At 36.1% G+C, this 15378-nt stretch overlaps 1 protein-coding gene across 1 annotated transcript; it reads left to right on the forward strand.

Annotated features, from left to right (window-relative positions):
- Positions 1 to 1229: 1229 nt before the first annotated feature.
- LOC131074681 (F-box/kelch-repeat protein At5g42350) lies at positions 1230 to 4425 on the forward strand. The gene has a single exon (XM_058011356.2). It carries the CDS (start codon positions 1972 to 1974, stop codon positions 4183 to 4185), a length of 2214 nt encoding a protein of 737 aa, XP_057867339.2. The 5' UTR covers positions 1230 to 1971; the 3' UTR covers positions 4186 to 4425.
- The last annotated feature ends 10953 nt before the right edge of the window (positions 4426 to 15378 follow it).

The following is a 15378-nucleotide window of genomic DNA, read 5'->3' on the forward strand; positions in this document are numbered from 1 at the left end:
TTCAATAATTTTAATGTCTACACACCAACAATATATAATCCAATGATTTTCTTTCCAGCCTATACAACTAAGTAACCTTTGCACATTCATGTGAGATGATATATAGAATATTTGTTGGAATCTCAATTGAATGCATACAAATAAGTAACCAAGAATCATATAATTATAATTCAACCATACATGATGTTGACACAATGCATAAAACATCAAGTGTGATGCTTTCACATGGATAATCACTTTGTACACTTTGCAATTGGCACACACTATGAATCAATATTTCCAACCTTAACATTGTTAGTATAACTCTATATTTTTGATATAATTCTACCACTACTAGATCCTTGCGCTTGAAGTAGCTCACACCAACATAACATTACTCTTAACTACTTGTGACACTATGTGTCATGTTCCAAAATATTATTCTATTCTCACATTATGTTGCAAGGGATTCATCACTTTTCATGCTCCAACAAACATTGTCTTCCATATATATTCTAAGTACTTCTCCAAATGTTTTGGACCAACATTTATGATGCACCACAATATCTACATCATTATCATATGTAAAACAAACAACCTCTATCTATAATGACTTTGCAGGTGAATACCACCCAAGTTCCAAAAGTATGCTAGTTTGTCATATCATCATTCAACCTCAAAATATGTGAATCACATGTTTAGTTTCCTACATAAATTCAAATCCACATTCACAAAAATAAGCCACCTACACATGCAAAACTAAACTAGAATAATAAATAATCAAAATTTTAAGTCAACTACAATTGCTCGATAGGTTATAAAATTAGATACCATAATAAATAAACATCTAACACCTACACAAAAATATTATGAAATCGAAAGGTAAAAACCTACCCATCTAATTTGTTTATCCATACAATTAATTTAATATATTGTTCCACTTGCAATTTCCATGCGCTTCTAAAAACTACCTACTTCCCCAAAATGGATGTTAGAACTAAACAAAACAGCAGTTAATTGAATCTAAAGTGGTGATTTGGCTCATTAAGTTGTTTGGTAGAAGCAAAAAATAATTTAATTGCTTCCACAATTACCTAGATGGACTCTCTCCTCCACTCCACTCCACTGTCCAATGATGAGAAAGATTTTTAAAAAGAGAAAAAGGTGAGATTGAAAATGATTCGTCTACATAAAGTAGCATTAAATTTGCAACCATTTTGTTGTGCTCTATTATTGGTATTCAACATAAATCCTCTTAACTACTTTAGCTTAAAATCCGTTCATATTCCCCGGTTTTTTCATACGCAAAACCTGTAGAGTGCATGATCTTTTTTTAAAATCTTATTGTTCAGGTCTTCTGCTTTTTTTAAAATTCTTGAATCCAATACAGTTGTCTGAGTTTCCGCTCTCAACTTTGTAGATGGTGGTTTCGCCTTCGAAGCTAGGTATACTCTACCCCTGCGTCTGGTTTGCAGAAGCACAGCCTCGGCATTGAATACTACGCAAGATCTGAACAACAGAAAGGTACGAAATTAATCTAACGCCGTTGTAATTTCCAAGGCGACGGGGATTTTTTAGGGATGGTTTCTTTGTAATGCCCGATTTGTCTGCACTTGATTAGAGCTATTGCATTTCTTGTGGGTGTGGATCTACTTAGTATCTTGGAAATGTCTAGTGTATAGAGCTTCAGAGAACTAAGACTAGTCTTGGATTGTTGGGTTTTCTCTGTAAGATATGTTAATATTGTATGCTTAAACTGGGTTAAGAATTTAATGCACAGAGGCCCCAAGAGCTTAGTGCATTGCGATTCTGGCCCGGGAATCGGGCATCTGCCAAGGTAGTGTTACACCCACAATCCCAATCGCAGGAAAGGGAAAAATCTTTCCCGTGTCTACCTGGTCCATTATGGCTAATGTAGGCCTTCTCATGTAGGAAGAAATAGTATGGCCATAGGATCCATTGGAAAACAGAAATATTGGAGTGCCCACCTCAATGGCTGCTTGCATTCCCTTCTCCGTGAGCAGAGCCGGCAGTAGGAAAAATTTCTTTTGTGAAGATCAAGTGAAGGACAAAGATGAGAACACGAGTTTTGAAGAGTCAGGACAGGAACATTTTGTGCGTTCTTTGAGTGTACCGAAGAAGCTGGTCAGAAGTGTTAGTTTGAAGTTGAGAAAACTGAATCTGAAATTTGATCAGGAGGGTGAAGGAATGGTTGATGAAGAGACTAGAATTCATACAATTCACAGGGAAGACCAGGGCAAGGAGAGATGGGAGTCTAGCAAATGTCTTGGCTTGTATGGAAAAGGCAATCGTTGCAGGGTCGGGGATGATATTAGCGAGGACATGGGGAGAGGAAATGATAAGCCTAGAAAGGTAGTCGATGGTGACTGCATAGCTTCTGTTAGAGGAAATCCAGATATAGATGTTGACTGCAGAAGAGAGTTTCATGGGTGTCTTGATTTGGATGCAAGATTTGAGAGGTTAAGGGAGTGGAATAGGGGAGATTCACAGGGAGACAAATCATGTAAGTCCATTGGCAAGAAGAAGGCAACGGATATCGACAGCACAGGTGGATCTTTAATATACTCAGTGGATGAAGAAGGGGAATGGGCTAACAAGAGGGAGAGAAGCCACTTGGAATGTTTTGCATATGGTGGAACTAACAAGTTCTGGAGAAGAAATAGCAAGAGGTTAGTAGAAAGGAGGAATGCCATGAGTTCAAAAGAAGAGAGGCATGTTTCTCTTCCAGATGACATCATAGAAATGTGTTTGGCTAGAGCATCATTGATCAGTCTAATGAATGCAAGGCTAGTCTGCAAAAAGTGGAGAATGTTAACTTCAAGTCCTCATTTTATGCAAATGAGAACTGCCTATCTGTCTCAGAAGCCATGGCTCTTTTTGTTTGGTCTCTCTAGGGATGGGGTTTCTGTAGGTCAAATCCAGGCACTTGATACCGCCATGAATAAATGGTACAGACTTGATGCAGAAATTCTGAAAGGGAGGTTCATGTTTTCAGTTGCTTGTGCAGGCAGTTCCATCTATGTTATTGGTGGATGTTCGACTTCAAATTGCCCTGGTGGTGGGATAGACAAAACCAAGTATAAGACTCATAAAGCTGTATTAGTTTACAGTCCTTTCATTGGGTCATGGAAGAAAATAGCCCCAATGAAGTCGGCAAGAGCATTGCCAGTGGTTGGTGTTTTTGATGCTTATTGTAGCAGCAATGGCATGTCTGGACTGTCTATAAGGCAAGGTAGAAGAAGCATTGAACAGGATGGAAATGAAGAAGAAGGTCAGAGTGTGGGCAAGTTGTCAACAATCCAGGGAGGTGGGGTAGCATCATGCAGCACATCAAGGTCTTTGGAGTCAAGAAGGAACCGACATTCTGAGGTGTATGGCGGTTCTCAAAATGTTTCTGGCAAGCGACAACTGTGGGAAGTTCTTCAAGGAATGAAAATTTCAGGTTCTCAAGGGGCACTGCCTTTCTCCTCAGCACCTGACTTGGGTAAAATTGCACGTGGGGAAGTATCTGCAGAAGACAGAGATCAATCTAAACCAAAAGAGACAAAAGCTTTTGCTATAATAGTGGTAGGTGGACATGGTCTATGGAATGAGCCTCTGGATTCTGCAGAGATCTATGACTCAGCTTCCAACAGTTGGAGGGAAATAGCAAGACTTCCTGCTGATCATGGGCGTGTTTGTGCAGGTGTAGTTTGCAACGGGGTGTTTTATGTCTATTCGGAATCTGACAAGCTTGCTGCTTATGATTTTGAAAAGGACAGTTGGATTGGAATTCAAATGGCTCATTCTCCTGTCCGTCTTCCAGAATACTTACCTAAGCTAGTGTCATGCAATGGCCGTCTCTTCATGCTTTGTGTCTCATGGTGTGAAAGAGATGAACGTGAGAATGGAAGAGATAAAGCTACAAGAAAATTGTGGGAGCTAGATCTTAGTTCATATTCCTGGACCGAAATATCAAGGCATCCAGATGCTCCATTGGATTGGAATGCATCTTTTGTGGGGAATGGGGATCAAATATATGGAGTAGAGATGTTCAAGATTTTTGGTCAAGTGCTGGACTTTGTCACTGTTTGTGATGTTTCAGGACCAAATTTCAAATGGAGCCGTATATCTAGAGAGCATGTGGCACAAGACATGGATGCATCATCATGCATGACAAAAGCAGCTGTTATAGTGCAGTTGTGAATTTTCCATAACTATATCTAGAGAGCATTTGGCATATGACATGGATGATTCGTCCTGCATGACAAAAGCAACTGTTGTAGTACAATTCTGAACTTTGCTGAAATTTATGCAGCCTTTTGTCACTTAAGCTTAGGTATGATTCTTAAGCATGGCCTCGAAAAGCTGTGCTATTCTTTCAATGTTACTGAGTTGTAAATTGATCCTTCACTTACAAGAATTGAAATCATAATTGATGGTTTATTGACTCTGTATTTTGTACTTGTTCAAAAGATTTGCAACATTTTGTGAATATGCATCTATGCATGTGATATAGAATCAACCATTTTTTCTTCTGAACTTTTACCATTTCCTTTATGAGTGTTATTTGCGGCTCTTTCTCCCTCGCAAAAACATTTTTCTTTGACTAGTTCACTTTTTTATATGCATTTCCCAATCTGCTCTTGAACTTACGATTAGGTACATATATTAAGCCCATGGATATAATTCATCCCATGAGAAATTGTAAACCTTTGTGTAGTATATTCGGAGAATGTGAGTTCAGTGATTGGTTGCATGTGATAGGGTTACTCGACTGACAAGGATGCTTTAGGCTTCAAGATGCCGTGTATAATGTCAATTTCCAGATTTAACCACTTACTGGGTTATCTTTGGTCCTCCTTTTGTCATGTTAGATTTCCTGATTGCATTTCAATGGCTTGATTTTTTTGTAGTTGGATGTTTCTTGTCATGTTTTAATCAGTCTTGATCATTAAGGGTTTCATCTGCCCATTTTATCTTTTAAGTTCATGGTTGTTCTTCATAGTTTGAAATAGATTAAAAAATCATGTTTTGTTCTTCTATAGATGTTACTCTGGGTTGATAAGCACTGGCATGCTATTATTAGTTATTACTATTAACATAACCTTTTACCAATAGGTGTTGTGCTAGTATATATGCAGCATGTAATTGTGCCCTTGGGTAATGAATGGATTTGCCCCCAAAAATACTTTTACAAGGGCTTCCCGATTTACCGTTTGAATCCAGAATGGATGAACTCTCCTATTTTCCCTGACATGGGGTGAAGGATCCCTCAAGGCCTACAGCTAAATTACTGCAACTGTTCACATGTATTATTTAGCATTGTTTTGTTCGGACTTTATGCCCATATGGTTGTTGGGATTCCGTGGCACTGCCTATGGTGTTTTTAATTGTGATTCTTTCACTATTATAAGCTGTGATGTACATGTGACATGTCTGGGTGGGGGGATTTTGTTGAACCACTTCTACTTGCCATCAACGATTTTATCACAACCTGGGTTCTTGACTATTGGCCTAGAGGTTTAATAGGGGTATGGGATATGTTTATTACCTAAGATTATTGTTATGGGATAGGTTTGTGGTTGCAGGGGTGATCTTGTAGCTGTAGATTTGTCTCTTCATTTTAAAATTCAAGATCTGAATTTGGTTGATTGGTCTTATTCACCTTCATGTTTTGAGCTAACTAAATAAATGTTTGGTGGAAGTAATTAAAAAACATTCAATGCCTTTCAGGATCATTGGAAATTATTTCATTCTAGAACATCAGAGCAATTAATAGCAATCTATTTTGAGTTGGTTCAATAAAAAGTAGCAAATCAGCATACCTGGGAGTTTCCTTGTTTTTGATCTTCTCCACTCTCTGGGTTGGGAGAATTTGCCTGCCTTTGATGAATTGACAATCTTTAAGGTTGTTTTCAAATATTATCAGATACTCATATATTCTAGAAGCAGTAAATAGACGTCTATATTTGACGAAGTTACAAAACATGTTAGGATGAGGTGTGTCATTCATCTTGCAAATCTAAAGTTTTAAAATTGGATATAATCATGTAGATGATAAATAATGTATTATTTCCAAATATCATGGAGCAAACAAAATGGATCAACCATGTGAGGGTGGGGACATTATTAAAGATTCTTGGAATATTTTTTCATTTTTGTAGGAAGGCATTAGGGAGGTTACATTGAAAGGTCAAAATTGGGAGTTATGGAGCATCTTTCTAATTTGGTGCTTATGACAAAGGTCAAAACTGGGAGTTCTAGAGCATCTTTCTAATTTGGTGCTTATGACAGGTCAAAATTGGGAGTTATAGAGCATCTTTCTAATTTGGTGCTTATGACACAAATATTGAATGCCCTTATGGAGTGTCATTTGGGGAAATGATTATTTAACCATTATTACAAAATTTATAATTTGTAAAAGAGGCATGTGTAAGAGTTGTTACCCACTATTTTGGGTTGCCTAACCATGACTATGGGGGAGTTGGATGTATGCTATGGCTCGTGGTTTTATTCATAGTTTTGGATATCACTAAGTGGTTTCTAGTTTTGACCTTTCTATATATTGGAGGCATGTAATAGAGGATTGTAAGGTTCTTTTGCAAGACTCTTATGTCGTTAGTTTACCATAAGAGGGATAAGTGATTGTATTAGTGTATACTCTTTGTTGAGATTAATATAAACTTGAGTCTTTTTTGCAAGGGTTTTTCAACATAAATCTAGTCTTATGGTTTGCTTCTTCATTGCCACATTAATTTTTATTGGTTTAATCATATATTTTATATTGATCAAACCACTGTTGAATAATGTTTTCATTGTGTTTACCTCGTTAATCAATATTGATATCAAAGCTATGACTCGATTTGGATGAGGATGTTTTTCTTGTAATGTAGGTTTTTTTATAGTTGTAGTGGGAGTATTTTGTTTAGTGGTTTTGTAGATTTGAGTGTGGTTAGAGCAGCAGTCATCTCTTTATCCATCATTGGAGAGTCGTGATGGATAAAGAGATGACTGCTGGTGTATTAGATGAAAATTGGATGAAGCTTGACAAGGTTGCTTAGCGGACAATAAAATTCTCTCCAATTTTGTTTTTCTTAATGTATTTGAGGAGAATATGGCATATAGTCTATATGATATAAGGATAGGGGAATGAAATCTACTAAACAAGGGTCATATTAATAAATTGCATTTAAAATAGAAAGTATATTCATATAAAAAGAAAGAAAACTTTTTTGTTAATCTTATTTTGAGTTAGCTGGGAAGTATAGATGTTAGGCTTGCACAGGAAGATATATTTATAATTAGTCTTGGTACTACAAAGCCTAAGATGGATAACCTCATTGCTACTTTGTTCAATAGTGAGGTGAAAATCTATGGATGGTGGTTTAAAAAATGCACTACTTATGGGTAGAATAAAGGGAAAATGTTACTAGAAAAGGTGGGATAAGGAGAGCTCTCAGTAAAAAAAAAAAACTCTATTAAAGTCTTGATAAGAGTAGAGTGGAATGTTGGAACTATGAGAAATAGACCTATGTAAACAAGGAATGAAAAAACAATAAGTATTTTCAAAACCTTTTAATGATAAATCTTTTGATGACGAAAATGATGGATTGATTTTTTGTGCTAACATTGTTAGTGACGCCTCATGGATTATTGAGAGAAGTGCTTTGTATCTCATGACTTCTCATAGGGAGTGATTTTCTTCATACAAAGCATATAATATTGGTGAGGTAAAACTTGTGCTGAATGAGAGAGAAAGATCTCTTATATACATGTTGAATGTTTATGAATTAAAACAAAATTTACTTTCAAATTTTAAAATAAATGATGTTGTAGTGCATGTTAAATTTGACAAGAGTGGTTGCATGTTGGCTAGAGGGAATTTGGTGCTAGTATGAGATTTTGTTTAAGCTTGATGCATAATTATTTGAGGTTATTCTTGGTGATGTTTTTTTTTATCTTGTAGATGTTTCAAATGGAAAATATTATTATTATGTTTCCTTATTGATGATTACTTGTGTTATATGTGGATTTATTTTTGAGGCATAAATATGATTTTTTTAGTAAGTTTAAAGTTTTTTATTTATTTTTCAAAAAGGAATATTGTTTGAGAGAATCTGGTGATTTTTATAGACATGCAAGTATTGTGAGGCAAAAAATAACTTTGTATACAACAAAGCCCAAAGTATGTTGTTAATTGGATTAGTGACTTTGGATTGAGACAATAAATATGACTTATTGTTTGATTAATATCTCCATGTTATGCTCTAGTCAATAAAATATTTTGTGAAGCATGGATAAGTGGGAAACCCTCCATTTCACACATTAGGTGAGACTTTTGTTCATGTACCTAAAAGAAAATTGATCTAAGCTAAATTTGAAGACTAATGTATTTTTTTAATTAGTTATGATTATAATGTTTAGGGTTACGAGCTTTGAAATCCTCTAACCTTGAACATAATATATATTATAAAACATGATTTCATGGAGCTTAGACTTAAGCTTCATTAGGTACAACCAAAACAAAAAGAAAAGAAACCACACATATTAAAACCAAAATAAAGTACTAGGGTGATACACAAGTAGAAGAACATGTTGGATTAGAAGGATGTAGAGGAATAAGAAGGTTCAAAATATGAAAGTTAAGGATGTAGAGGAATAAGAAGGTTCAAAATTGGAAAGTAAAGCAAGAATAGTAGGATCCTCTTACTACACCCTTGAAATAAAGGAAACTAGTAGATAGGCATAGTCGTTAGATTTCCATTTATGTATTTGCTTTATCTTATATTGGTGATGCACTAAGATATATGAAGGAAACTCTATCTTCAAAGTATTATGTGTCTTGGATAGAGTCCATGGAGGATAAAATGATGACTTTAGACATGAGATTTGGGATCTAATTGAGTTGCATAAGGGAAGGAAACCCATTAGTTGCAAGTGGATTTTTAAGAAGAATTTGGAGTAGATGAATAGTTGGAAAGGCACAAGACAAGATTGGTGACAAAAGATTACTCCTAGGTTGATAGAGTTGATTTTGATAAAATTTTCTCTCCCACTGCAAAACTAATTACTATTAGATTCCTACCTTCTATTGCAATCACTTATGATTTAGTGGTAGAGAAAATGAATGTTAAATTGACTTTATTGCGTGATGATTTTGAGGAATAATTAAATATGAAATAACTTGATGTTTTTGTGGTAAGAGAGAAGAAGAGCTTGCTTTATAGGTTAAATTGACTATATGTGGTATTAGAATTTTGATGCTTTTGCATTGAAAGTTCTGTTTGCTAGGAAGAAATTGATTGATGATTAGTCCTAATCATTCTTTTGTAGGTTGATGGTCACATGTTTTGTTTTTTTGTACAATCTTGATGACATGTTATTCATTGTAATTAGTAAGTGTCATTATGAAGATCAAAACTGAGTTGTTTGGTGTTAAAATTAAGAAGTTGAGGGCTACACAATATACCCTGGGTATGGAGATTTGTACGAATTGAGCTGACATAAAACTTGTCTTAGTTAGAGTGAGCACATGTTTAAACTATATTGTAGCACTTTGCTATGCATAATGTGAAATCTCTATAAACCATCTGCTGCAATGCCATCCGCTGCGATTGCGTTGTAGTCCACTGCTCGTGTGATGCTGTATGTGGATGCCGCAAAGGTTTTGACGACTACTGCGGCTGATCCGGGTGCAGCGGCGAATGCTATCGCCGCTAGGGTCTTGCAATCTGCCGTTGTTGGATCTGGTGCGACGGTGTCTATCGATGCTGGCTCTGGTGGACAGGTTTCGAGAGCACGATTTCAGCAAGGGATGAAGAGAAGGAATGTCGCCAGAGGGTTTATACCTGTTTCAAATGCCATCTACAGTAAGCTGAAAGCGGAAATGAAAGAGGAAATTGATTACAATGTTTCTGTTTTTTCTACACAAGGAGTTATCTATCTGTTTAGGGGTTTTTGGCCTAGCCTCCCTCAGTTGCATTTTTGGATCTGAGAACCACTCATTACTAGTAAAGTTCATATTTACCTCACGACTAAAGGGTTTTTTGTTGCAAAGTTTGAGAATGCTCAAGATAGAAATATAATATTATGCGATCATTATTTTAGTTGAGAGGACAAATTTATGCTGATGATTAAACTTTGGTACTCGGATTTCAATCCCTCTTTTGAAATGTTTAACAAAATCCCGATTTGGGTTCAGTTGCCTAATCTTCCCCTTCATCTTTGGGCTGATCCTCTTTTGGAGGAAGTGGGTGAATCCCTTGGTGATTTTTTGATGGTGGATGATGAATCTTCTGATATTCTTCATTCCACCTTTGCCTATATTCTGGTTGAAATGGATGTCTCAAAAGGGCTGCCTGCTGAGATTGTCCTCAAATCTTCTAAGGGTTGTTGGGTTCAGTCTTTGGACTATGAGGGGATACCTTTTTGGTGTAGAAGATGTTTTAAAACAGGTCATGCGGCTGCACAATGCGGATTAGAGAAAAAAGACTATGTCGGCTTCGTGGTGGAAAGGGGCTTCTGAACAACACTATACGGTTGAGAAAAAATATGAGCAACCTAGAAGTTTTTCTCAAGTGGTTGCATTGGATTCATAGGATGTTACAACATCCCCACTAGAGATCTCAAATGGTGGGAATGTTGGTGTGTCATCTTCTTTGGTGTCTCAAAGGGAGGGAACATTGATGCTGATGGTGTGTACATGGTGATTCCCCAAATGTGAGAGGGATTGGGCCTTAGGCTGTTGTGTATTGTGATAGCATTCCGGCTATCAATCTCGGTGGCTCTTCTGATGTAGGAAGGAATGCGGTTGATTCCCCTAATATGGTGAACACTCTTTCTGCTGGTTCTCTTTCTTAGATTGATGGTGGACATTCGCTGGCTTGGCATAACAAGGCAACATAGGTGGAGGAGGGCTAGATTACTGTTAAGGGTAAGAAAGCTAAGCTTTCAAAACCCTCTTTTGATACGACTCTTCGCTCCCACAAGAGCAGTGCCAAGTGTAAATCGAGATGGTTTTAGTTTGGGGGAGCCCTGGCTGAATTTTTTCTGATCTTTCTTTGGTTTTGTTTTAGGTTACGGGAGCCTTCTGTTAAAACCCATGTCTTTGTTTTTGAGAGTTTTATTCCCTGATTGGCTTTGTCTCTGCCCCATCGTTGTAATATTGAAAATGTTTTCTATGGGCCTATTTTGTTGTTGTGGTTTGTTTTGGCTTAATGTCTTGTTAAGTCCAAACCAATCTCTTTTTGTAAAGGGTTTCAGGTCCCTTCAAAACCTGTTTTTTCTTTAATCAAAAACTATATATCAATAAGCATTCTTTTATCCATTAGTATTAATTTATCTTTAGATTAATGTCCTTAGTTGGATGATAACTTGGAGGATAAGTTAATATTCCATATGTTAATGCATATGTAGTCCAATGCTTGTTATATTGGACATTTGCCAACTACTGGGTGTTAATGAATTATCTTATTTATGTACCTCAAATATGATAAACTTGCTTAGGTAGGTATCTACTTGGGTTATTTTTATTTGCACCATGCAAAACTTGTACTTTCCTTATTTAGTGATGTACTTTACACATATGATTAGACCTCATTTATTTATTATCAGCTGTATATTAATATCTCTTTATGGAGTGTCTTATTTAAACCCACTTTTAGCTCATTCTCGAGTATCGTTGTAAGTACATTTGCATTCATTTCAAATAGTAGTAAGTACATTTCCACAACCTTCAACTATGTTTTAGTGATTATGTCTTATTCATGTCATTGAATTTCAAGAGGTTTGCCTAATCAACAAATCTTACATGGTATTAGAGTAGTTGGAGATTCAAGGCTTTCTTATCTCCGAAGAGGATAATAAATGTTTCTAAGAAACTAGTGTTAATGGTCTAAATAATTGTTTAAGATAAATGTGCCACACATAACCACCAAACAAAGAAATTCTCACAGATGTGGGACAAGTTTGTGAGTCAATCTTTGGGATTATAAGATTACATCTAGCAACTCAAGTGTCTCCATGGTAGGACTTGTAGTCCTAGATATTTATTTCTAGTCAATGAATTTTACATTAAGATCTATTAATTAAGCCATTGGATGCATATGCTTTGTGCGTACTCCATTTTTCTAATTAGATTCATCCCATATGCATGGGGAGTAGCATTTCTTTTGGGTAGAATTAGTATAAATAGAAGGTTTGATAAAATAATGAATCATCAATGAATTATATTGCCATGACCATTTCTCTAGGAGGTCTCCCATTAAAGAAGCTTGCAATTTGTAATATGAATTTATCATTTGAATGTAATATAGTTCGTATTTTTATTTATAGATTATACTTTTTATATTTCTATTATTGGGATTTTTTTTGCAAGGAGGATTGTATCATCTACTATCAAAGAACTTTCTAGGTCCATCTTTTTTTTGTAGCCTACTCCATTTAGAGCCAATTACAATTATCCATCATATGCTCTCACCTCACCCTCACAAGAACTTGGTTACAAAAGTAGCAATGTACCTAAAATCTATCATTTTCATCTCTTGTTGTTAGTCATTGTTTATTTTTAGGTTAGAAACCATGTACCAATATTTTTCAAATATTATAGAAGAGTTGTTGTTCTTATCAAAGCAAGGATCCCTATATAGGTTCTAATGAAGTTTGGAGGTGTTACCCTACCAAATGACACCATAACATTGTTGGAATCAAGGATCACTTAGGGGGGGAGGGGGGGTGCTGGTACACAAATCTTCTGCTTTATTCTTAAACCATTAGAAGCATACACATGAAATTGAAATGCATAAACACAAAGAAATCAACCACAAGATCATAACATCAACTTTTTTTACGTGGAAACTCAAATGGGAAAAACCACGGTGGGATTTGAACCCACGATATTATTCCACTATGACCAGTAGTAAAACAATATTACAAAATGGGAATGCATCACACTACCAATGATTGTCCTGATTTTGAAAATGGAATGCAAGGAATCATTGATAAAGGCATAGTTAAAATCATGGATGACAATTCTTCTTATTCTCATAATCCTTTTTCTACATTACAAGAGAAAATACCTAATCCTATTGATGATCAAGAAAGGCTAGCAACTAGAATTTTTTTGAAATTAAAGTACGATAAGAATGCTGCTTTTCTTTTTGTAAAGTTTAGAAAAAAACATAAAGAAGGTAGTGAAAATTATCTTTTTCATCATAGTTATTGTCATTCTCTTGGAAAATGTAAAGCATTTAAGGAATTTGTTCAAGAACAATTTGATAAGGCTCAAATAAATCTTTCCACTAATATTGCTCTCTTTCTTGGTGAGAAAGTAGTGCCTTAGCACTCTTCTCACCCTTCATGTTGCTCCTCACCCTATGACACAAGTAGTTAACTTAATTTGGGGCTCTTTGTCCTAAGAGGTTATGCTTTTTCTCTTTCTATTTGAAGATTACCTCTCTTTACAATTGCATTTTACATATATAGATGTCTTTTCTTGCATTGAATATTTATTCATGTGAGTATATTGTGAATTTGCTTATGTCTAATCTCTCCTTAGAGGTTGTGTAATTATTCTCATTTTCCCTACACTTGGGGGGCAATGATCTCTCTTTCTCATTCTTCTCCTTTCTAAGGATCCACTTTCCCTTAGTTGATTCATGTTTGCTTATAATTCAGTAATTCCTTGTGTGAAGTTGTTGTTTGCTCAAGGATTTTATCTTATATAAGAGCTGTAAGTCCTTGGCTACAACCACTTTTTCACTTGGAAATGTACATCCATTATAAACTTACCTCTTCATATTGGGTCAAAAGTATGGCATCTTTCATCAAGAATCCCTTTCACCTAGCAATAGGGGGAAGGTATGGATTCTTGTTTCCCTTCCTTTCTTTTGGTAGAAGATGTTATGTTTGTTCAAAAACTCTTCTTCGAGGTAGATGTCTTTTGAACAAAGATCTCTTCTCCTCCAAGGATCCTCTTTACACTTGTTGCAAGATATTTCTTTTTCAACTATCTTATCCTTGCTTATAAGAGTATTCCCTCTTTAGCTTGGATTTATGATATTGGTGCCTAAAGGATATCTCCTTAGTGTTGAAGGTGGCTATCCTTGTTTCTAGCTTCCTTAAGACATCAACATAGGGCTATGTTGACATCTTAAAAGGAGGGGGGAGGGGGGGATGGGAGGGCACCCATATCACCCTCTTTGTACCATATCCTTGCATGTCTTAAATGAGGTGTTTAGACTCAGAACTAGAGAAAACAAACTCTTATACGAGATGCTTCATGCTCGAAACTAGACACAACATTCTATTTATGTCTTAGACGGGGTATACATCACCAAAAATAAAGAAAACAAACTCTTACATGGGATGTCCTTGAAACCAAGCATGTATTTGTCTTGTATAGGGTTACACATTCTCGAAACCAGAGAAAACAAACTCTTATACAAGATGTTCCTAGAACTAGACTTGCCCCTTGGCAATTGCATTTGCATTATATGTCTTAAACAAGTTGATGCACGCTCAAAACCAGAGGAAACAAACTCTTATACGGGGTGCTATATACTTGAAATCAGACATCACTTGCACACACGCACGAGGATGAGTGAAACTAGCAAAACACAACTAGACTATTCCTACTCTCCTCCACAACATGGATCACCTAGAAAAACACATCCAAAGTATGTAATCATGTCCTTTCTCATCATTCCTCTCATGGATCACTTAGAAAACCACATCTAGCATGTATCCATTCTCTCTTTCTCCTTCTTCTCACGAGCTTATAGCTTTTCTATTGGTGGTTCATGGATGATGCATTCTTTTCTCTTTTATGTGATCACTTGTGTTGTTGACATGGCATTTTTCAAGAATGATATTAATTGTTGACACATTTTGATATCAAGGTCTCTTCAGCTAGTTGACTTGAGGTTTTCTCTTTGGTCTTTAGCTTTTGTGTTGTGTGTCTTTTGCCTTTTTGTCTTTGATTGTCTTTGTTTGTCTATTTTTGCCTTTTCATTTTTGTCTTGTGTTCCCTTGCATGCATTTGAGTGAGTTAAGATCCTAAGATTGGGGCTTAGTTCCTCGAAATTAGTGATGTCTTCTACTCTTTGTGATTGTGCTCCTTTCTTCCATTTTCTTCATCTCTCTTTCATCTACTTTATCGCGAGTATTTGAGTAGGCTCATAATCTTGTTAAAGTCGGGGCTAAATGTAGCATCATAAATTTTCACTAGGCCAATTTACACCTCATGTTTGTGCCCCTACTTTAGCGCATTTCCCCTGCATCTCCTATTTGGGTTTGTTCAATGCCTTAAATCCACTTTTGGTGCTACATACAACTACCAAATGATCCTATGGGGCCATGTCCTTCTCCCTGGGGCCAATTTAAGGTCCCTACTTGAGG

The sequence above is a fragment of the Cryptomeria japonica genome, chromosome 4, assembly GCF_030272615.1.
Source record: "Cryptomeria japonica chromosome 4, Sugi_1.0, whole genome shotgun sequence".
NCBI lineage: Eukaryota > Viridiplantae > Streptophyta > Pinopsida > Cupressales > Cupressaceae > Cryptomeria > Cryptomeria japonica.